At 48.9% G+C, this 20891-nt stretch overlaps 7 protein-coding genes across 7 annotated transcripts; 4 read left to right on the forward strand and 3 right to left on the reverse strand.

Annotated features, from left to right (window-relative positions):
* Window positions 1-159: 159 nt before the first annotated feature.
* On the reverse strand, window positions 160-6417 carry AAFC00_001593 (uncharacterized protein; the record flags this gene model as incomplete). The annotated part of the gene is made up of 4 exons (XM_069340803.1): window positions 160-969; window positions 1024-5786; window positions 5875-6190; window positions 6253-6417. 4 exons carry the CDS (start codon window positions 6415-6417, stop codon window positions 160-162), a joined length of 6054 nt encoding a protein of 2017 aa, XP_069204281.1.
* Window positions 6418-9512: 3095 nt separating this feature from the next.
* On the forward strand, window positions 9513-10537 carry AAFC00_001594 (uncharacterized protein; the record flags this gene model as incomplete). The annotated part of the gene is made up of 5 exons (XM_069340804.1): window positions 9513-9528; window positions 9581-9716; window positions 9779-9935; window positions 9984-10073; window positions 10124-10537. The coding sequence occupies 5 exons, from the start codon at window positions 9513-9515 to the stop codon at window positions 10535-10537; spliced, it is 813 nt and encodes a 270-aa protein (XP_069204282.1).
* A 515-nt stretch (window positions 10538-11052) lies between these two features.
* On the forward strand, window positions 11053-11519 carry AAFC00_001595 (uncharacterized protein; the record flags this gene model as incomplete). The annotated part of the gene is made up of 3 exons (XM_069340805.1): window positions 11053-11263; window positions 11323-11423; window positions 11478-11519. 3 exons carry the CDS (start codon window positions 11053-11055, stop codon window positions 11517-11519), a joined length of 354 nt encoding a protein of 117 aa, XP_069204283.1.
* A 488-nt stretch (window positions 11520-12007) lies between these two features.
* On the forward strand, window positions 12008-12612 carry AAFC00_001596 (uncharacterized protein; the record flags this gene model as incomplete). Its single annotated transcript, XM_069340806.1, has 2 exons — window positions 12008-12294; window positions 12390-12612. 2 exons carry the CDS (start codon window positions 12008-12010, stop codon window positions 12610-12612), a joined length of 510 nt encoding a protein of 169 aa, XP_069204284.1.
* A 121-nt stretch (window positions 12613-12733) lies between these two features.
* Window positions 12734-13252, reverse strand: AAFC00_001597 (uncharacterized protein; the record flags this gene model as incomplete). The annotated part of the gene is made up of 4 exons (XM_069340807.1): window positions 12734-12766; window positions 12845-12969; window positions 13030-13125; window positions 13183-13252. The coding sequence occupies 4 exons, from the start codon at window positions 13250-13252 to the stop codon at window positions 12734-12736; spliced, it is 324 nt and encodes a 107-aa protein (XP_069204285.1).
* Window positions 13253-14339: 1087 nt separating this feature from the next.
* AAFC00_001598 (uncharacterized protein) lies at window positions 14340-17085 on the reverse strand (the record flags this gene model as incomplete). The annotated part of the gene is made up of 5 exons (XM_069340808.1): window positions 14340-14503; window positions 14555-16277; window positions 16329-16828; window positions 16881-16985; window positions 17049-17085. 5 exons carry the CDS (start codon window positions 17083-17085, stop codon window positions 14340-14342), a joined length of 2529 nt encoding a protein of 842 aa, XP_069204286.1.
* A 1226-nt stretch (window positions 17086-18311) lies between these two features.
* AAFC00_001599 (uncharacterized protein) lies at window positions 18312-18913 on the forward strand (the record flags this gene model as incomplete). The annotated part of the gene is made up of 3 exons (XM_069340809.1): window positions 18312-18338; window positions 18414-18530; window positions 18596-18913. 3 exons carry the CDS (start codon window positions 18312-18314, stop codon window positions 18911-18913), a joined length of 462 nt encoding a protein of 153 aa, XP_069204287.1.
* Between the last annotated feature and the right edge of the window lie 1978 nt (window positions 18914-20891).

Below are 20891 nucleotides of genomic sequence, written 5' to 3' on the forward strand. Positions count from 1 at the left end.
AGGTACACCATACAAGGTAACTAACTCGGGGTTGTTATTCCCACACAGTCAACTCGCGGTGAGACACAAGGTATATCAGGTACAGTACCTTGACCCACAAGTACAATGATATAAGGTAGCTAAAGGCTTATAGTACAGCTAATAATCTATCCGGTTGCCCTATTTTGTCTCGTCATTTCCTTGAGCCGCGATGGAGTAAAACATCCTCTCGATCTCGGGACTCGCTTTCATCCATTCCAGTTCCAAAATGTTGGTTTCTTCATTATTTTTGATTAGTTCCATCATCGTAACAATCAATCCCCACGGGTGTGGTCTCGCTGTCATTAAACGTTCAACTAGGACACGAGCAATCTGTTGTTGAATCTTGTCGTTTGTCGTCTTGAATAAATTCATCACCGTTGTGATGTAGAATAGCGTGTGAGAATTGGGGTGGCGGAGTTGGTTGGCCATTGCCCCTATGATGAAGTATCGAAGCGACGGGCTTGAGTTTTCCACCGTCGTCTTGATCTTCTTGTTGCCGTCAATGGCGCACTTGACGACATAGGCATTGATCAGGAGACTGTTCTTGTCCGCCAATGCCATTGCCATGTCGTCTTTGTCTGGGTTTATTTTTGCATCGTCAAAGATCTTCTGAATGTCTTGATGAATGACAGGTGCCTGTCTGACTTGTTCGAGTCGGTTGATCTTGAGTCCCGCGACGAAAGGATCCGGTAGGTCTTGATAGCTTCCTGGATATGCACTGCTCAGCAGATTGAACATCTGCAAGAGGTTCTCTGGCACGTTCGAGCAGAGCAACATGTGGTTCTCGACAAAGTATTCCGGGAAGTCGTGTGTCAGCATCAAAATCACTCGGATCGATCCACGGTAGAAATCTTGCATCGGTGCGCTTGTCTCGATGTGTCCCGAGTTGATCAAGTCGCCGAGGTATGCGAAGAGCGATGTCAACAATCGCGTGAATGTATCCCATGACTGCGTTCCTGTTAGCATTTTGCATTGTCGCGAGTTATAAAAACAAGAACACACCTCTCTGTCCTTGAGTAGAGACAAGAACATTCTATGACTGATCAGACTCAACCATGAGAATGAGAATCCGGGAAGTACTCTTGGATTGAGGTATAACATCATCTTTCCGAATGACTTCGTCAGATCGACTTCGAAATGCGATCTGTACGCGTGAAGCTCGCATAGGATGCTGCTGAACAGTCGGAAATACATTCTTGCGCTGAACCTCTCAGAACGCCTGTGGTGGTGATCATTGAGCACAAGAACAATCAAAGCCAACAATTGTTCGAAGTATTTGGCCTGGTTGTCTTCGTGATATGCGACAAGACTGACAACGAGTCTCGCCAACGCGTCGACTTGAACATATGCCCCGTCCACAGACCAGAAGAAAGATTCTTGTTCTTCGTATGCTGCGACCGACATTTCGATGCTGACCCTCAGGAACGCGGACAGGGATTCGAGATCATCGATGATCTTTTGCTTGTGTAATTGCCAGACAAATGCTGCGAGATATCTCTCTGGCGCATCGGGTCTCTGGAGTCGAACCCATTCTTCGAACAGGTATTCGAGCTGATCCTCGTTCTTGCTTTTGATTTCTGTTGGCTCGAGCTTGGCTTTGGTTGTTGTTGCGATCTCATCCTCTGGGTTTTCCTTGATGTATTGGTCAAGAGCTCCGATGGACAAAACAAGATCTGCACGGAGTGCTCCTGGGTGTTCGTTAAGCAGAAGCTCGTCGAACAACGCCCCCAGGAACTCAATCGCGATGGACCTGTGTTGCAAGATGGCTCTCGCAGTCTGGTTGTCGACATGGTGGAGATCGATCAGTCCTGCCTTGAGCAAGCTAACAACAACTGCGGGCGAGAAGGCTCGGTCGTCGTCCAAAGTCATGAGATACATGATCAGCTGTCTTGCTGTTGACACCGAAATGATACAAAGTTGGTTGAGGAACTGAACAAGGACTTCGATCTCTAGTCTTGTTTTTGTGTCGGTGTAGATCAGGACAGTCGCGCGTTGACCGGCATGTATGGCCAAAGCATCCTTCTGAGGATGAGCTTCCACGATCCGGACGACTTGCTCGAAGATTTCGCGGACCGGCGCATTCGGGCCGAGTTCTTGAATGTGTTCTTCTGGTGCCTCACGGGATGCTCTTTGCAAGTCCGAAAGCATATCGATAACGCGATCGGCAATGTTATGAGACTCCAGGTATCGCGATCTCGGCATTGCTGGTGCTTCTGCTGGGGTTGGTAATGAAGGCAGGAAAGAATCGGCAATGACATCTTGTGATTGTGATGCATTGCTTGAGTGCTGTGTAGAGGAAATTCCACGTTGCCTTCCAAAATCTTCGTAGATGGCAAGTTGTGAAGGGTTTAGTCCTCCGGGTTCTTGGCGATATGGTTCCGGGATGAAGAACGCCCAGCGGCTGACCGGTGGATAATTGAACTGTTCGGTAGAGACGAGGTTCCTCCTCTTCGTTATTGCTTCTTCGATTTGTGCGTCGATCTCCGCTTTTGATTGTGATTCCGCTGCGTCTTCGACGAGTTTGCAAACAGTATCCAGATTGTCATTGACAAACATGAGAATTGAGCCTTCGGGCAGAGGTTCGTGCAGAGTCTGAGCTGCAATGATCCTGATGTTGTTTGAGATGCTCATTCTCAGAGGTTCTTTGCATGTCACCAATGCAAGACTGCCTGACAAAGCCTTGACAACGTTGTGTGCCGATTTCTGTAGTATCTCAGGGTTCGGCTCCATGGCAAAGTCCTTTTCTATAAGCTGTGTTGTCGATATTGCTGCAATAGTGACGGATCTCTCGACAACAGGAGCAATGATTTCTGTAATTGCTCTTTGTGCTGCATCCAGGAAAATGGTCTTGAGTTGCTGTTGACTGACTGTGCCAGACGATGGTGGATAGTGCAAAACTTCGGCGAGATCAGGCAGAGACTTGAGGACATCCTGCGAGGAGAATCGCTCGTTCGGAGCACGCTTGGATAACGAAATCAAATGCATGTCACCAAATCCTTCAAGACCATCTGCTGCGTATTGTTGTTGCAAGATTTCCTCCTCTCGGTGAAGATCAAGGGTCCTAAAGATGTTGAGGGCTTCCGTGGTCTTGACGTCCAGATTCAATTCTTTCAGCATCACTTCGATTTCGAATTTGAGGTTCAACTTCAATTCTGCGAAATGATAGAGTTCCATCAACAGGCCAATCAGCTCCATCAACCATGGTTGCGGGGGCTTGAAGACTTGCGAATCCTTCGCTTGAGCCAAGACCTTGCAAGTAAAAGGAATGGCAACCACAAGTCTCCGTGTCTGGTGGGCTTCGATCAGGAAGTCTTTGAAGGACAGATTGCGATGGAGGATGGGTCGATTCCTAGCCAATGTCAATAAACCCAACCATGCCGCCAGGTTTTTCAGGTATGTTCTGTCTGTCGAATTTGTCAAGGTGGTGTCCGAGTTCAAGAGTCTCGCCAAACTATGGTAAGTCTCTCTCAACACCTCGGCCCATAGCCACTTCTCATCAAACATGTTGAGGACCTGCAAGTACAATCCTTGGAAGTTCGGTTGTGATTTGACAAGATCTTCGACGAGGTAAGAAGCGAACCATTGATGATGGCGCTCTTCCAGTGCTTCTTTGAGGTCCTTGAATTTCTCCTTGATGTTTCTCTTTGAGACGTTGTTAAGGACGAAAGTGACTTTCTCAGAAGTCTCTTCGTCGGGCTGCTCGTACAGCTCAAGTCTCAGAGGTTGATCGACATGAATGGAGGAGAAGGGGGGATATAGTGTTGTGGCTGTCAGATCTTCCTCTTCGACATCAACAAATGATCGAGGCTGCTTCTTGAGGATCTCTTCGGCTCGGTTGTAGACATCTGTTCCTCTCAGCTGAGGGATCATGACGAGTCGGTTGCAGAAAGTCGGCCACTCCTCGAGGCGGTCCATGAAATGCAAAAGGGCCTGGAGACCGAATTTGTACATGGAATCGTCGACTCCGTATTCGGCGACTGCGTCGAGTACCATGAACAGGGCAACGCCAAGAGTGATTCTTGACGACAAGACGCCGAATGCAATGATGCCTCCAAACAGGACCGCCGTGGTCGCGAGTGCTTCGAGAGGATATTCGCCGAAACAGTTGTATTCATCGAACAGGCCATGGATCATACAAGCGAAGAGATCTTGGTCCACGGGGTCATCTGATTCCTTGAGTTGCTGTAACCTTTCAATCATTCCCCGCGGGTCGACATCGTTGCTGTACATCATTTTGTATTGTTCTTGCATTTTGACGTCTGCTTCCTCCGGTAGAGCATTGCCGTTTTCGCTGTTCTTGTCGATGATGGCATCGAATTTGTTGCCGTAATTCACAAGTCGCGGGTAGACCTGTAGGCAGATGCGTTGAATGGCTCCCTGATTGTCATCGTCCAACTCACCCATGCGGATGACTTCGAGCAAGGAAAAGACCGTCTTGACTTTCAGCGGCATGGTGGTGGCAGGCTGATCTCTCTGCACCAGGGCTTCGTCTTCGGCCTTGTACCTCAGGAAATTGGCAATTGCCGCTGCGACCTGTTGTGGGGCTTGTTGCAGATGCTTTTGCGCCCAATCCTCCATGTCGATGACGCCTTGGCCATGGGCGTGTGCTGCCAAATCAAGACCGAATTGATTTGGGATCATGATCAGCGTGTCAAGCCAACCGTGTTCTTGAGCATGACTGAAGATCAGCGGCAGGAGAGTCGAATCGGTCTCGTAGGCCTGCACAAGTCTCGCTGCCAACCAGACACGATCATGTTTCCACAGCGCATGCAATACGAAGGAGAAATGGGGCAGTGTCTTGTGAAAGAATGGGCGAAACAGCTGGTTCAGCGCCATGTCTTGTAACGGAGCCCATGGCTTCTCCACGGCGGAAGCTGCAACAACAAAGATATCGGTGTTCGCGTTGATGACTGTTTCTGGGATTCCGAGAGACTGCGCGTGGTTGTAGGCCTCTTGCGAATTGAAGATGTTCATGAAGAGCGCCTTGGTGGCATCGAGGGAGGTCATGGGATGACTGATGGCTTTCGAAGCATACTCCTTGACCTGCTCGCTGGCATCGACAAACTCTTCTTGTGTGAAAGCGGTGCGTAGCCTCGGGATCTGCGTGGCGTCAAGCTCGGTCGGAGTACAGGACAAGAAGGCGACGACGAAGGAGAGCTGTGTATCGGTGTATTCCCAGTCGTTCCCCCACAGCGCTTGGATGTCGAATGATTCCGTGTCTTTTGCTATGGGCAGCAGGGCGTGAAACAACAGCAGGAAAGAGTCCTTTGTTATCCTCAATCCGGGTCGATCAAACGACTTGACGACGTCTTGCCAGTTGACTTTTTGCTTTTGTCTGATCGCCTCGACGAAGACGGCAGGCTTGTGTTGTTCGGGCCCCTGGGATGAAACCAGGAACAGTAAAGCGCCAGCCAGTTGTTGCGGCGTGACTGTCTCTATGCTGTTCAGGAGCGTCTTGCACGAGTCGACGTCTCTTGTGGATGCGGGACGTTGTAGCAGCTTGACCAGGCCGTTGTTCGACTGCAAGACCTCGATCAGGGCGACCGCCGCTCCGACTTCTGTGGGAATGGGCGTCCGTAGTTTATTGTATCGCGACTCGATGGTGAAGAAAAGATGCTGCTGCTTCTCGTCGTTCCACTGTCGAGGCGGGTCTTGGATCAGTCTGACCAGGATGAAGGCGACCAAGGTGGGTGAAAGCTCTTCTGCGGTTGGGTTCGCGAGCACTTCGAGGAAGTTGTTGAAGTTTGACGTCAAGATGGCGTCGGCTTGGTCGCGTCAGTTCCCCTCTGGCTTTTGACAAGAATAAAGGAAGAAAAAAAGGAAAAGGAGAAGAAAAAGAAAAAGAACAATTACCTTTCATGCGGATGTCTTGCTTGGACACGGTCCTGCATGCCAATGACAAGACAATCTTCGCGACAGGATCTAGTCTGAAATGATCCATAAACGTAGACAAGTCGAAGTCGCGAAACACATCTGCCTCTGTCGTGTCGAGGGCATCGGAGATCTTGAATGCTTGTTGTGGGGATTTGGTCAGTTTGGTCATCTCATTGACCAGTAACGAATAACTCCCATCCTGTTTGGAAGACGAAGAAAATATGTACGCGGCATTGCTCTGTAATAGGCGCCTGAAATAGATTGATGATACTTCCATTCCGTGTTCATCTACCAGCTGTTGTTCTTGCCTGTCAGTGTCTTCATGTGCCGCAAATGGAAAAACATAGCTTTCGTTACCTGTTGGATCTTCTCAATACACTTGTTGCTCTCTTTCGATCGCCCGAGCTGAGTGAGTAGGATCAAGAGCTGCGACTTGACGATCGACGCGGTTGTCGACGAGGATGGTGGTCGTGGTGATGATGGTGTTGATGATGATGTTGTGTTTTTGGAGGTAAAGCTCATCTAGACGAACAAGTCCATTTGAATCTTTGACATGCGCAGATGTGGAGAGACGAAGATGGAAGGGTGGAAGGGGGTGAGTGAGTAGAGATGGTGTTGTGACCTGACTTGAATCGACTTGACTACGCATCCATCTCGCTCTCTGCGTCTTGTCTGTATACCTGATTCCTCTATGTCGCTGTCGCTCTCCGTCTGTCTCTGCTTCTTCTGCCTCTTTCGGCTTTAGCCGTCGCTGGTCTGTGCTTTTGCTTCGTCGTCAATGAGTACAGCTGTTGCTTCTTGGCGTTGCTTGATGGTGTTATACCACAATGGACCATGACATCAATTACTGTGGACTATGATTGGGTTGTATGATGGAATGCATCATCTCTAACATATCCTGGTGGTCATCCTGGAGCTAGTTGTGATTCACGAATGGGAGGAGGCTTCTTGGACTGTTCTGCATCCATCATATCAGCAAAGCCGCAGTGTCCCTTCCCGTATGCGTGTTAGTTACTCCCTTCAATCATGTACTTGAGAAAATATGAAAACACCAATGCGTTTGCACGAAAACTTGAATCAGCGCCTTAGGCACACGGCATATATACATTGGTCTGGTTAAGCAGTAGAGTCGATGCAAAAATCTCGAATTATTCGTCATAACTGTACAAATGGGTTGATCATGAACGCGCAGAAATGGACAGGGTTGCCCTCTAGTCCGCCTGTCTCAGCACCCTTCCTACCTCCTGCATTGCTTCTTCCTCTGAGAGTCCCAACGTCAACATACATTTCTTCGCCCAAGTCTTTTCTTCCTTTGGCGCCTTTCGCAGTATAATGTTGATCGTGTTGATGTTCGGTGTAAACGATGAACCGAAAAGGCGCGTCCTTCCTACACTGATCCCTAGAGATCTGTCCTGTTTCCAGAATCTCCCGAGGAACTTCTTCGCTCTCTCGGTCCCGTACACATCGACAACCCCATCAAGGATGATGTTGAATGATTGGATCGTCATTGTATACCTTTGTCTTGGTGTGTCGAGGAAAGAAAGACAAGTCCTTTCCCATTTCGAATCTATGCATGCCAAAACAAGCAATGTCGATTGTATCTTGTCCTTCTTCTTGCTGTCAGACAATATTCGTAACAGCCTCTCCACCGCCTCGGTACGTGACGGTCCATCGGACGGGTCTGTTTCTTGCAACCATGAGCGTGCGATCGTTGCAATGCTTCTGCCCTGAATCGGTGAATCGGCCATGTCAAGCAAAGTGTCGACGACGCTCCATTTCTTGAGATGGACTTGTGTTTCAATCAATGGAGAAATCGCGAGGTTCTTGGTGTCTATCAACTCGACAAGCATGTCGGCATCATCGACCGCAGAGGCAAATCGAATCAATGCAGGTCCCATGATGGCATCTCTCCACATTTCTTTCGTTATCGTCGGTCCGTCAATGTCCTGCGATTGCAATAACCATTTGCCGAAATCGAAACACTTTGCTTCGACAACGAGGTCGAGTAACGGTGCCAGTATTGTGACAGGCAATTGAGGATAAAACCCGGGATATTCGATTTCGTCGTGGTCCTCTTTCTCCGCAAACGCTTCGATTGATCGTAACTTGTTGCGATCCGACATTCGCTGCAAGTCCTCGAACGTCGTCAGTGCTCCTGCCACGTTTCCTTGATCGATGTAGGCCTTTAGTATGCGATGCATCAATCCGATGCCGAGAGCTGTTCCTTGTCCTTCGCCGAATTCAGAAGAAAGGATCAAAACGATCTTCTTGGCGAGATTGTTGTCTGCCACGGGGAAAAACCTCATAACGACAGCGTCCGAAGAGACGGTGAACCTCTTGATGAGCTGGAAGACTCGTGATGCAGGTATCTTTCTTACTTGTATCTGATCGAGCAAAGCATCGATGAGTGCCTCGACGACTTCTGCTGAAAGAGTCTTTTTGATGTTTGTCGCATCTTTCCAAGACAAAGTTGACCAAGTCTTGGTGTTGACGATCTTGTCGAGAAGGATGGCTCCTTCCTCTATCCATCCGCCATGAAGACAAGACCACAAAACAAGCTCGAGCCAGACTTCGTGACTTATCGTCGGAACGTTGACTTTGAAGATCGACTTTTCGTTTTTTGCCCGCCACGCTGCATCCGACAATGAAGTCAAGATGTGTGATGACAACAAATGCAGAGTGGGCGACTGCCGTATGGAAGGGTGATAAGCATAGATCGAACTTGGCATGATATCGTTGTGGTGCAACAGCGCAATCATCTCCAATATCTCAGGAGTGATGTGATCCTTGGTTTCAGCATCCTCAATGATCATCTGGCCCAGAGATATCCATATCGTTCCAAGTGTCTCATGGGACAAGGAAGTGCTGGGATCTCGTTTTGTGGATTGACCCAAGTCTGTTGGAATTGATTCTTCCGGTGGATCGAGGATAATGCCATGAACGTCTTGAGTGATTTCTTTCAAGGACCTCCTTCCGTTCCATGGTGCTGCTTGGCTGTATTTTTCCTCTCTATGGCCCTTCCAAATCTCCTCTACCAGATGATTCATCAACCACTTGACGTCGTCCCATCTTTTCTTCTCGACACCTAGATATGTCAAGAGATCTAGTCCATAGCCCCTCTGTGCCTTCTTGAGCAACGTGGCAACATCCAATGGCGATTGTTGTTTTGCATCTAGCAGAGAGATCCACGCATCGGCGTCCTGTCGCTTCTTCGGTCGTGGTAATAATCTGGGTTTTCTCAGACAAGCAGCAGACGTGGAAAATCGTCTATGAAAGCCTGCTAGCTGAAAATAACTTCTTTGCATTGGTTGCCGAGTAGCATGTTTTTTTGTTCATCACACGTCTACATGCTTTTTCGCCTTCGATGATGTTTCGACTTTCACATTCGGGAATGAGCGCCAAGACAAAATTCATTCTCCGACCGACCGGAAAGGGAAAAGGGAAGTCGCTCGCCGGCCATTTACACGCGTTACGTCATGACAGGCGCGTCTGCCTGCAGAACAGCAGCTTCTTGTGATGAGGAAGGTACCTCAAGTCGAGGTAAAGATATCACCATACCTTGTGTTGATAATCCATCTCAAGGCGATCTTGGAACACCCCGTCTTTACGTGTCCAAAATGCCTTACAGACTGGGTAGAGTTCTATACACAAATGTCAAAATGCGCAAAAGCTGACCGTGCAACAGAAATCAGTCCAAACAACCGGGCAGGTTGCAAGGCGACAGACTGCAAGAAGGCAAACATCAAGATCTCCAAAGGAGAACTTCGTCATGGTGTCTTCGTCACCATCCAGGACCATCAGAGTTGGCAATGGAAGCATTGGTATGTTTCTCCGGACGAGATTCCTTCTATTTATTCTTACAATTTACTAACAATATTGGTAGGGGATGCGTCACTCCCAAAGTCATTGCAAACATGAAGGAAGAAAGCGGCATGGATCCCGACATGATAGACGGATACGAGGATCTGCCCGAAGACATTCAGGAGAAACTCATGCGCGCTCTTGAACAGGGTCATGTGGATCTCGAAGACTGGAAGGGTGTATGTATTTCTCTTCCATTACTTGTACTTTCTGCTAAATTGCTGCAGGATGCAGAATGCAACGTCCCAGGATCGTCTAGTAAACACCTGACTGCTGCTCAGCGCAAGAAGATGGAGAAGGACAAGGCCGCCGAAGAGGTATTCACTCCTACCGATCTGCCCTCACGCCTTACTGACTTTAGCCCCAGGGTGACGATGACGAAGCACCAGCACCAAAGAAGCGCGGCCGCGCGAAGAAGGAAACTGTCGAGGACGACGAGGATGAACCTGCTCCACCAAAGAAGCGTGGTCGTGCTAAGAAAGAAGTCGTCGAAGACGATGAGCCTGCGCCCAAAAAGACCAGAGGCAGACCAAAGAAAGCGGCTACACCGGACGAGGAGGAGGAAGAGAAACCTGCTCCACCACCAAAGAAACGTGGTCGCGTCAAGAAAGAGCCCACCCCAGAGGTCGAGAAGGAAGAGGAGGCTGCCGAGGAGGTGGACGAGGGCGATGAAGAAGAGCCAGTCCCCAAAAAGACTAGGGGAAGGCCTAAGAAGGCTGCTGCTTCTGCTGCTGCTGCCAACACAGAGCAGAAGCCCAAGAAGCACAGAAAGAAGGCTTGATTTCCACGCACGATACCCTTTGTCTGTCCACGGGTAGCTTTGGCTACAGGCACTTAGCACAACAGGTAGATTAATTACCTACATGTTCAAATGAAAATGACGTTCGCTCTTTCGCTTCACCACGACAACGACAATCAAATATGTGTATGACGCTTACACTTCCCGATATAGACTTTACAACCGATCCCGCCTTACTCTATCGGGCATGACGGAATCTCCAGATCTTGTACCTTGCAGATGGAAGTGAGATTTGATGAAACACGACCATCCCATTTCGGACACTTCATTGATGTCAAGAGCAGACGCGGTAGAGACGTGTAGCTGACGTGATTTGGTTTTGTTTTTGCTGTTGTTGTTGTTGGTGATGATGATGATGATGATGATGATGATGATGATGATGGCGATGGTGACGATTGTGTTGGTGACGATGGAGCAATACAAATAGGGCTCCGAGTCCTCTTCCCTTTCTGCGTTGCATCTTATCCGATACTCAAGTCACAAACCAATTGATCAAAATGTCTAACACATACGGAACCACTTCTGCCGACGCTGCCTATGAGGCCGAGAACGATTTCGCCGCCGGTGGTGAGCAGGTGTCTAGCACAGACAACCCCTCCGCCGACTACAAGTCACGCACCGGACAGTCTGCCATCCCTGTCCAGGCAGACGACAAGCCTCTCGATGACCCCATTGATGCCACCACTGCCGACTCTGATGAGACATTAGGTATGAGTTGTTCTGTGACAATCTTCGATGTTCCTTTTACAGTTGACTGATAACATCAGCCGCGGACGAGGCCGATGCCATTGACAGCGACAACATCATTGACAGCCGGACAAGAGGTGCAGAGCCTGAGGGATCATATCAGGAGCCCGGCGACGAAGAGGTTCGTCAAGCTGCTATAGCCTTTATTTGACCCTTTTGACTAAGCTTTCTCAAGGGCCTTCCCTCCGACGATGGCACTTCCAAAGTTGCCTATTAGTTAGATAATTATAATATTCACGAATTGACGTACCTCCTCTGTTGCACCAATATACCAATTCACCTCTTTGTATATGCCAATTATTTGACATTGTATGCACGGTGCATATGGTGAAGCAGTGAAGTTTTGTAGAATAGTATAGTGTGCAATCGGTGGTTTGGCTTTCTAACGATCGACCGCCGACCGCCGACGGCCGAAGTTGGAGCGATGCCCGAATGTTGGTTAAGTGTCCAGATACATTCGTCGGAGCTTCGAGGTATACGGTAGGGCGACCTTTGAGATAATCCTCATAAGAATTGCGCTGTCCAAGCATTCCGACCCTGCCACCAGATTACTCCTCGACTTCCGCCTGTCTTTCGCCTGTGGTCTGAAATCAACCGATCCGGATGTCTAGGTAGACAGAATAGGAGAACAAGAACAAGTGCCTTCGATTTCGAATCTCCATCTCTGCGCAACGCCAAATATACAAGTCAACAACAAGCACAAGAATGTTTTCCGGACTCCAACCCCGTCAACTAGCGACTCAAGTGCTCAACTTCGCCCTGGTGTTGAGCACAGCTTTCATGCTATGGAAAGGGCTGTCCATCGTCACAGATTCGTCGTCGCCCATCGTCGTCGTGCTCTCGGGATCCATGGAGCCTGCCTTTCAACGAGGAGATCTCTTGTTTCTCTGGAATAGAGGGATGAACACACAGGTCGGCGAGGTCGTCGTTTACAATGTCCGAGGCAAGGATATCCCGATCGTGCATAGAGTCGTTCGCAGATTCGGTGGAGAGTATGTTTTTCCTTTTCCAGCAGCATGACGCGCGCCTTCTTCTTGCTCTTCTATACCGTACATATATGTACACTCACGCTGACACCAAACTACAGAACCCTGCAGCTGTTGACCAAGGGAGACAACAACGCTGCAGATGACACAGAGCTCTACGCCCGTGGTCAATCTTTCTTGACACGTCACACCGATGTCGTCGGCTCTGTCGTCGGTTATGTGCCTTTTGTCGGTTACATCACCATTTTGCTATCAGAATATCCTTGGTTGAAGACCGTCATGCTAGGATTCATGGCTTTAACTGTTGTATTACAGAGGGAATAGGAAAATATTGTTCTCTTCGGTATACAATGCCTAATCCTTGAAAATGAAAATAAAACTCCATATCCCCCCTGTTGCCCCCTTCCTCCCAATCCAGTGAAAAGAAAAAAGAAAAAGAAGTCATTTAATCTTCCTCTTCATCCTCATCGTCGCCACCCTGAATTACTTGAGTTAGTTAGAGCTGTTGCTGAATAAAAGAGTCAATTGACGACGGGGAGGGACAGTTGGAGCTTACAGCAGTATAGGCAGCCTTCTCCTCTTCGTAACGCTTCTTGTCAGCTGCGGCCTTGGCTTCGTAAGGAGTCTTCTCCTTGTCGGTCAGAGCCTTCCATTGCTCACCGAGCATCTTGCCGACGTCGCCTTGGTGGGCTGTCAGTACCACGTGCAGCGATGCGGTTTGGAGGATTAGAGTAGACGTACCGAACTTGATGCCAGGGTTGTCCTCGCGAACCTTCTCGCGACGGTCGTTGGCGAAGAACATGTAAGCAGAGAGACCGCGCTTGGGTGCGTTGGGGTCTTTCGCGAGATCAGTCAATGGAAAATGCAATAGTCGAAGCAAGAGAGAAGACGAACCCTTCTTCTTCTTTCCACCGTCAGCCTTGCTGGCCTTGGTCTTGCGAGTCTTGGTCACGTCCTTTGGCATTTTGAACTGTGGAAACAAAAATTAGTTTGACGTGCAACTCGACCAATGACGCGTCAATTTACTTACTGTTCTGTTGGTGGTGTTGTCGTGAGATGGAGAGATGTGTGTTTCGCTTAAGTGTTTACTATATTGATGCGATAGTCATTAGTAAAAATGGAATTGCTGTCGACGGACCAAAATACGACGAAAGACGCGACTTGGGAAAATCATCATCCAACAAGAACAATTGTAATATGTGCAGAAAGAAATAAAACGCGCGTTGTTGAAATACATCAATGTTGGTTGACGCGAAGCGCGGACATTTATTTGGATAGGACCATAAGCCCGTGGGGCAACACGTACCTTTTTGCAGTGTGAGTGGTTGTGTGAGAGCAAGATTGTATGTGAGAGAGAGAGGACAGCAGAGGAGCTTTGGTGAAGAAGCAGTGAGAGCAGTTTTGGGGGGGACAGCCCTCACCTAGATAATCTTACGTCCTGTTGGACCCTGAATTTCCGCGACGCGGCTGGGAGGGCTTGTGTATTGGTCTTGGCAAGTTTGTTTGGTTTCACTTGTGCCTTCCCTCTCGCTGCTGTGGGTGTATGACGAACATGAATGCAATTGCCGAGTTCTACACTATTGCTTGCACCGAGATAGACGACTCTCGATCATATTGCTAACCTTCATCACCTAGAAAATCGAGGATTATGCACGTGTTTGCACATTGACGCCATAACAAATGTACAGCAGGAACGCGTCGACTCCACACAAACGTACGAGGGACCCCCCCGCCCTAGTAACGTTTCCTCTTGTCTTCCCCCCCTCTTTTTCCATTCCAGCTGCAATGGTCCCTCAGTTATGACATAGCATTCTCCGGTAGCGCTGGTGGCTTGTATGGCTGAGGTACCGTGTAACAGTACAGTAATTCTGCTGTCATTCTGTATCATACTTTGAAACGAAGGTGATAATATTGGTTACTCATCTCTCTCATCAAGCGGTCTGTAATAATCGTGATACTGTAATCCATCCCTGCCACCAAGCGTCTGAATAGAAAACAAGACAGCGCATCAGAAAAGCCAATGAAAATCGTCACTGTTCACCCCTTTCTCTTCAGGCAGGAACAAGATAATTACTGGGAACGAGTCCTCTCTTCCCATTCTTCAATTCAGCTTCCCACCATCCATCATCTTGCAGTCTCAAGACAGCAAGGATATCATTCTTTGCAAAACTGAGTTCCTCGGGTATTGCTGCCGTGTACATGTAGACCGCTCTCGCTGTTCATGTCGTTAGTCTTTTATGTATTGGATCGACAACAACAGACTTACAGTAATTCAATATAGGTCTACCATCCTTGGTCATCGGTCTACCTGCAGAACTTTGACTTCTCACTCTCGTGCTTACTTGGTTTGCTGAAGATACAGATGCGGCAGCTGCCCATCCACCATCTGCCCCGTAATATTGACTAGTTGGTCTTATTCTTCGAGGCGTCGATCTTTCATCAGCAAGTACCATTGCAGCGTTGCCACCTTGGCTCGATGGTGGTCTTTGTTGTTGTTGAGGCAATCCCTGGCTCGATGGTGGCCTCTGATATTGCTGCTGTGGAGGCATTCCTTGACTCGATGGTGGCCTCTGGTGAGGCTGTTGTTGAGGCATCGAGTTTTGTCTCGCGTGCATCATTGGTGATGTCGATCTCTGGATATTGTTTGGTCTCATCTTCTGAGGACTGCTGGAATTTGCTCTAGGACGATTTGGATTCGGCGACGGCGCTCGCTGCTGCTGTTGTTGCTGCTGTTGCTGAACAAAAGGACGAGGACTTGCACTGCGTATCGGTGCCGGTGACGCAGTGCGTGTTGCAGCAGTAGACATTGGTCGGTTGAACATCTCCCTTCTCTGCCCGACGTAATTCGCTGTAGTTTGTTGCATTGTTCTACTCGTATGCGCGGGTTTCGGCGCTCCTAGTCTGCTTTCGTAAGACGGAGGAGGAGTACCTTGGTGTCGATTGACAAGGAAATCGGGTGCTGGTGTCGATATGCCAGCATAACGATCCGCGGAGACTCTTGTTGATGCTTGTTTCGTCACACCTTTCAATTCCGCCAACGCTTGTGCTATCGGATCGTCTTCTTGTTGCTGTTGAGGTACGACATGCTTCTTTCCAGATTGGTCGGGCGAAGCAACGTCAAAGACATTGTTTCCAACGTTCAGCTGGAAATTGGCTCTTGGGTCGACGGGTTCAGGTTCTGCACTCCTGGATGAAGCTCTGAAATCCCTTGGGCTGACAACAGGACTGGCAGCTTTTGTATGGGATCTCTGATCGGGTTGTCTCCATGAATCGGAGGAACCAGGTCTTGTCGCCCACGGCGTTGCTCTCTTTGGTTCTGTCTGTTTAAGGTCATGTTTACTCTTTCTGCGAAACGGACTCTTGTTCTGGAAGAAACCGGACTTTTTCTTCTCGATGACAGGACTTGGCGGTGCCATCTCTTGTTTCATCGGACTCGTAGGTTCGAAGCTCGAGAAGGAAGTAGGGTTCGAATATTCGCTGTGTGAATCGTTCATTTCAGGACTCGGGATCGAACTTCTTTCTGATGGTGGTCCGAGTCGACAGAATTGTGTCATTCCATCCATCGGGTAAGGATCATGTGGTACTTGTGGGATCTCCTGTGACTGAACCGACGACCGGAGGTCATCTCCCCGATGGTGCGAAGAATATGTCGAAGGCTGTGGCGATGAAGTCCTAAAAGCAGGATTCATCGCTCGCGCGAATTGTGCAACGGAATAGGCTCCATCGTCCGAAGAGTGTTCTGATGCGTTGTCTGGTATGTCGCCGCGGCAGAAGTTGATGTATTTGGGTGGATCGGGTATTTCCTGTCCTGTTCCTTGTTCTTTGATGAATCCTGTAATGTCCTTTTCGACGTCGCAGTCTTCTAGCGAAAGACGAATCTTTTCGCAAGATGCATCATCACTGACGCATACGGTAGAAGAAATGTTTGCAAAACTCCACAGACTCGACTTTGTGAAGTCAAGTCGTTCTTCTTCCAAATCTTGGAATTTCTGTGTTCGGCGTTAGTCTTGTGGTCGCAAGCGAAAGGAAAGCAAACTCACGTCGCATGCTGCCTTCCACTCTCTGTTCCATCGACCAGTTGTCTCTTCAAGGACTCGGACGGCCTGCTCGTACTCTTGACTCGTCGTTGACATCTGAATCTGAGTCTTCTCGAGTTTTGCTTTGTTTTTTCTCTCTTCTTGTCCCATGACCATGTGACCCTGAGCTAGGTAGCCCTTGATCTTGAGACAATCTTGTTCATATCGATCCCTTGCTTTGTTGACTGTGTTGGTCTGTTTGATCTTGGTTGCGAGTAGTTTTTCGATGCCAGTCTGGATGATCTTGCGTCTCTCCTTGAGCCCGCCAGCGAAAGCTACAAGTGGTTCTTCTAGTTCTTGTTTCATCTGCCCTGCGATGGCTTGATGTGCTTTGCCTGTGGATTCGAGTTCCGCTCGAACGACGTCCAGAGACATACGCAAAGTACCAGCCTCACAGGAGCCAAGAGGCTTTTTCGACAGATTCAGAAGTTTCTTGCAATATTCTTCTTCAATCTGTGATCGTGCTTATCATTCCGTCAGTGCTTGAAGTATTCTTGCGGTCGGACCAGGACGGACCATGGTAGAAATCCTTTAGTTCTTCAGACGTTACTTTTGCATTGTGCATACGATCGAGTAAAGGATTGACGCCTGCGTCATCCTTGCCCCAAAAGTTGTTTGCGACTTTGATTTCATATCGTTAGTATTCTTCACGGCTATGCGAGAGTTCAAGAATGGAAGACATACACGAGAGTGAGACGGAAGGTCCCTCTAACCCCGTCATTTCTGGTCTTCGTATCAATGACTGTGTTTTGGAATATGGGTATAAATGGATGTACGTGTGTGTGTGTGTTTGTGCGAAAAGACCGTTGATACAGCAGATAAAGTCATGTATGTACAGCAAGGTACTTGTATATTTCTCCGACACGTCAACAACCGCGTTTCACAGGTAACGCGCTCGAATTGTCTGTGCACCAACCAGCAACTCCGCATTATCGCTCCGCCAATCACTTTTGTTGTCTTGTGTTGACGTAGGTAAGCGAGGTAAGGTACCTAGGTAGGTAGGACAACCGGATAGCCGTCACTTGTAATAGATCTGATATATCTCACCAGAAGCCGGAGGATCACTTCTGCTTTGCGCTGAGATGGCAGTCGATCGGCATCCGTGAGGAATTGGGGGAACATGGACGGTGTTATGGTTGGTAGCTGCATTGAGCAGCACTCACGGGCAGGGCGTTCGCTACTTGACTCGTGGACTTGTCAAGCACCAATTGACCGAGTCCCAGCGAGCATCTATGTTGGTTCTGTCTTCGTGGGATTCGGATCGTCTTTGGGTGTTGATTTTGCAGTATAACTGTGAAGGATCGTAATGCATAGGTGGACTCGAAGTAGAAGCGACGGAAGCAACGTGGAGAGTATAATCAATACCTGATACGGTGAGAAAAGCCAGGTCTGGACTTGTCGTTGTTGTGATTAATGATGCTAGGCATGTGCGTGGTAGTACCTCTTTGCGGCTCCAATACTTTTATTATTTTCTGCGTTCAGCCTCCGGATATGCCATGTTTGCAAGTGACATTGTCGAGGTACTCAAGTGACATTGTCGAGGTACTTTGGTCAAAGGATGCAATGTCTAGTACATCCGCTCTCCCCTCCGTCGAAAAATCGAGATATTCATCTCGACTCGAACAACCCGAATCAAAGCTCTCTTGCAATTATCTGTATACAACAATAATGACCTGCACATCTAGTGAGTTCAAATAATGAGGCACAGGGCAGTAACAACAAATGTGCCCCGCCGCCCCCGCATCGTTCTCCTGCCAAGGCCTCGATGTGACTTCCAAGTTTGGTTTGGGGTATTAGCTACCTACTGACTAACGCTTCCTTCCGTTTGTGTTAAAGCACCTTCCTTGTGACTTTCACCTGCCTTTGTTCTTCTTTTCTCTCTTGTGCTGTGATGCCCACCGATCTCTCCTGATCTATCATCATCAGAAGCATCAGGATATCACAATCATGTCTGCCAATAAACGCATCGTCAACGTGAGTTGCTTGCTTGGCCCCTTTCGAAGCACGCATGGGACATTGCATCATCATCATTAATTCTGACCATGACAGGAACTCGCCCAAATCACCGCCGACCCCGTCCAAGACACGACCATCACCCTGCCCAGCGAACAGGATATCTTCAAATGGGAGGCCAAGATGACTGGACCGGCCGAGTCCGTCTACGCTGTGAGCCACGCCACGCCACGCCACTCCGATCCAAGCACCAACGACAGCCGCTGACGCTCAAGCAGAATGGACGATTCACCCTCGAAATCTCTCTCCCCAAGGAATACCCCTTCAAGCCTCCCACCATCTCGTTCAAAACAAAAATATACCACCCCAATGTCACAAACGACGCCAAGGGCTCCATGTGTCTTGGGATCCTGCGCAGCGACTCGTGGAAGCCGCCAAACCGCATCCGAGAGGTCTTGGTCTTGGTCCGACAGATCCTGATCCAGCCTCAGCCCGACGACGCCGTCGAGTCGGGTATTGCAGACCAGTACAAGAAAGACAAGGAGGCCTTCGACAAGATTGCAAGAGAATGGGTCGGTAAATATGCCTCTACTTGACGGGGGCCCAGTTGTGCAGCCATTCTCTCGCCCTGTCGACATTTCCATCCTCGGCCTCGAGTGCTCCGACCGCCCACTCCAGCTCGAACTCACCTCCGAAGATCGCTGCCCTCTGTCGATTAGACGCGGATTTCTCGTCCACACAAAAGTCCACGGACCCGTCAGCCTTCTTGCTTGGCTCCAGTCCGACGTGTTCTCTGCCCGTCCTGCATTGCCGATTACGACACCATTCCTTCTTGCAGCCCGTCAATAACTGCTGGAGCAGTCGCCTCTCGATCCTTCTTTTCAGCAGCTTGCCATCGGGATCATACATGGAGACGTAAAGAGGACCGTAACACACGTTGCATAGTCCAATGTCATTCCCAGCACTTGAAATCCTGGTACCACCTCTCTTATCAGTCCCGTCCAAAGTTCTACCACAGTTTACATTGCGACATAGTCGCGGTGCTGGCCTTGTCTTCTTTTCCAATTCGTGTGTCTTCATATGAACCGTCATGTCTTTCAGTTTGACAATCCTAGAGCAAAGATGACATTCCGTCGTTCGACTGCCGTCTCTGATCTCGTGTACCGTCAGTCCTGTCAATAATTCCTCTGCGCTTTGCTTCTCTGCATCGCCCTCCTGCGGCATTTCGAGGTGACAGAATCGACATAGGATTGGTTTGAGCGGACACGTCGTTGTCCTGTGTCTTGCTAGCTCGGGGATTGTCGGGAAACTCTTGCCACACGGACACGTTCCGCTCTGTGATAGTCTTTCCTTCTTTGCTCGGTTCTGTCGGCTGCAATGGTTTCCGTGAAGAAGGATGGATTGGGAAGGGACCCATTTCTGACATTCTGGACATTCGACCTGTCCAGAGTGATCGTCCTTTGCAATCTTGATGGATATAGAAAACTCTTCCACTTGACTTGAGAATGTACAGACAGAGATCAATAGAGCTTCCGCGTCTTCTTTCAGCGTTATCCTTTTACTGACGCCGTGGACGTATTCCTCTAGTCTTGGTTTTGACCGTAGTCTCGTTGAGATAGGATTCATGAGTAAGTCGACATTTCCAGTGACTTCAATCTCGAGAGCTTCTGCTCTCGGCCATGATGATATATGATAATCAACGTACTGTTCCGGAGCGACCTCGCCCGATGTAGATTTGAACAACGGCAGTTCTTGCACGACGTTCTTCTTGTAGATGATTTCGAGAGTCTTTCTTGCTTGCTCTTCGTCGAGTGCTTCAATGTCAACCTCGAGATCAGTGTCTATCACGCAGATCGAGCCAGAGAATCCTTCCACGATGAATCGAAAGTCTCCGAGCTGAACGATTTCTCCCGAAGTCAATGTCGTAAAGTCATGTCGCAAATGTCTCTCCAGCAAGGACTTCCAGTCATCCGGGTCGTATCCAGGTTCCAGCGGCCTCAATTTGACAAAGGTCCCTTTCGGCAACTCGACTTGTTTTACTTCGACTTGATCGTCTTCTTGTAACCCAAGAGACTCCCACAGAAACGCGCTCAACTCAACCACTCCTTCCTCACTGCCAAATTCAAGTATTCCAGCAGATACACGATGGGCTTTTCGGGTGAGTTCAAATGTCAACGGACTTTGTTCCAGGGATATCGATCCGTTTAGTGTCGATGGTGGCAATGTAATTTTGTCGCCTCGCAGTGTCGATGATTTTCGTGCAATCAATGATAACATGGTTGTCGTTGATGGTGATGATGCATCACCGTGGTCTATCTCTCCCACTGTTAAATGAAATCTATCGCCTGGTTTACTAATTTGGCCAACATTCGAATATTCTTTGACCTTCGATTTGTCCTCGTCGTCTGTCAGGAACGCCTCGGGGGCTGCTCGCTCCAGGTACCTCCGCTGGCGTACCTTTCTACTTGAGTCAGGTCGACGTTTATAAGCAATAATATCATGCGGCTGCGGCTGATCTACCTGATTCGGCCGGCTTCGGCGATAAGATTTAACATCTTCCACCATCTCGCATTT

The sequence above is a fragment of the Neodothiora populina genome (assembly GCF_041146345.1).
Source record: "Neodothiora populina strain CPC 39397 chromosome Unknown canker_contig_12, whole genome shotgun sequence".
NCBI classification, from domain to species: domain Eukaryota; kingdom Fungi; phylum Ascomycota; class Dothideomycetes; order Dothideales; family Dothioraceae; genus Neodothiora; species Neodothiora populina.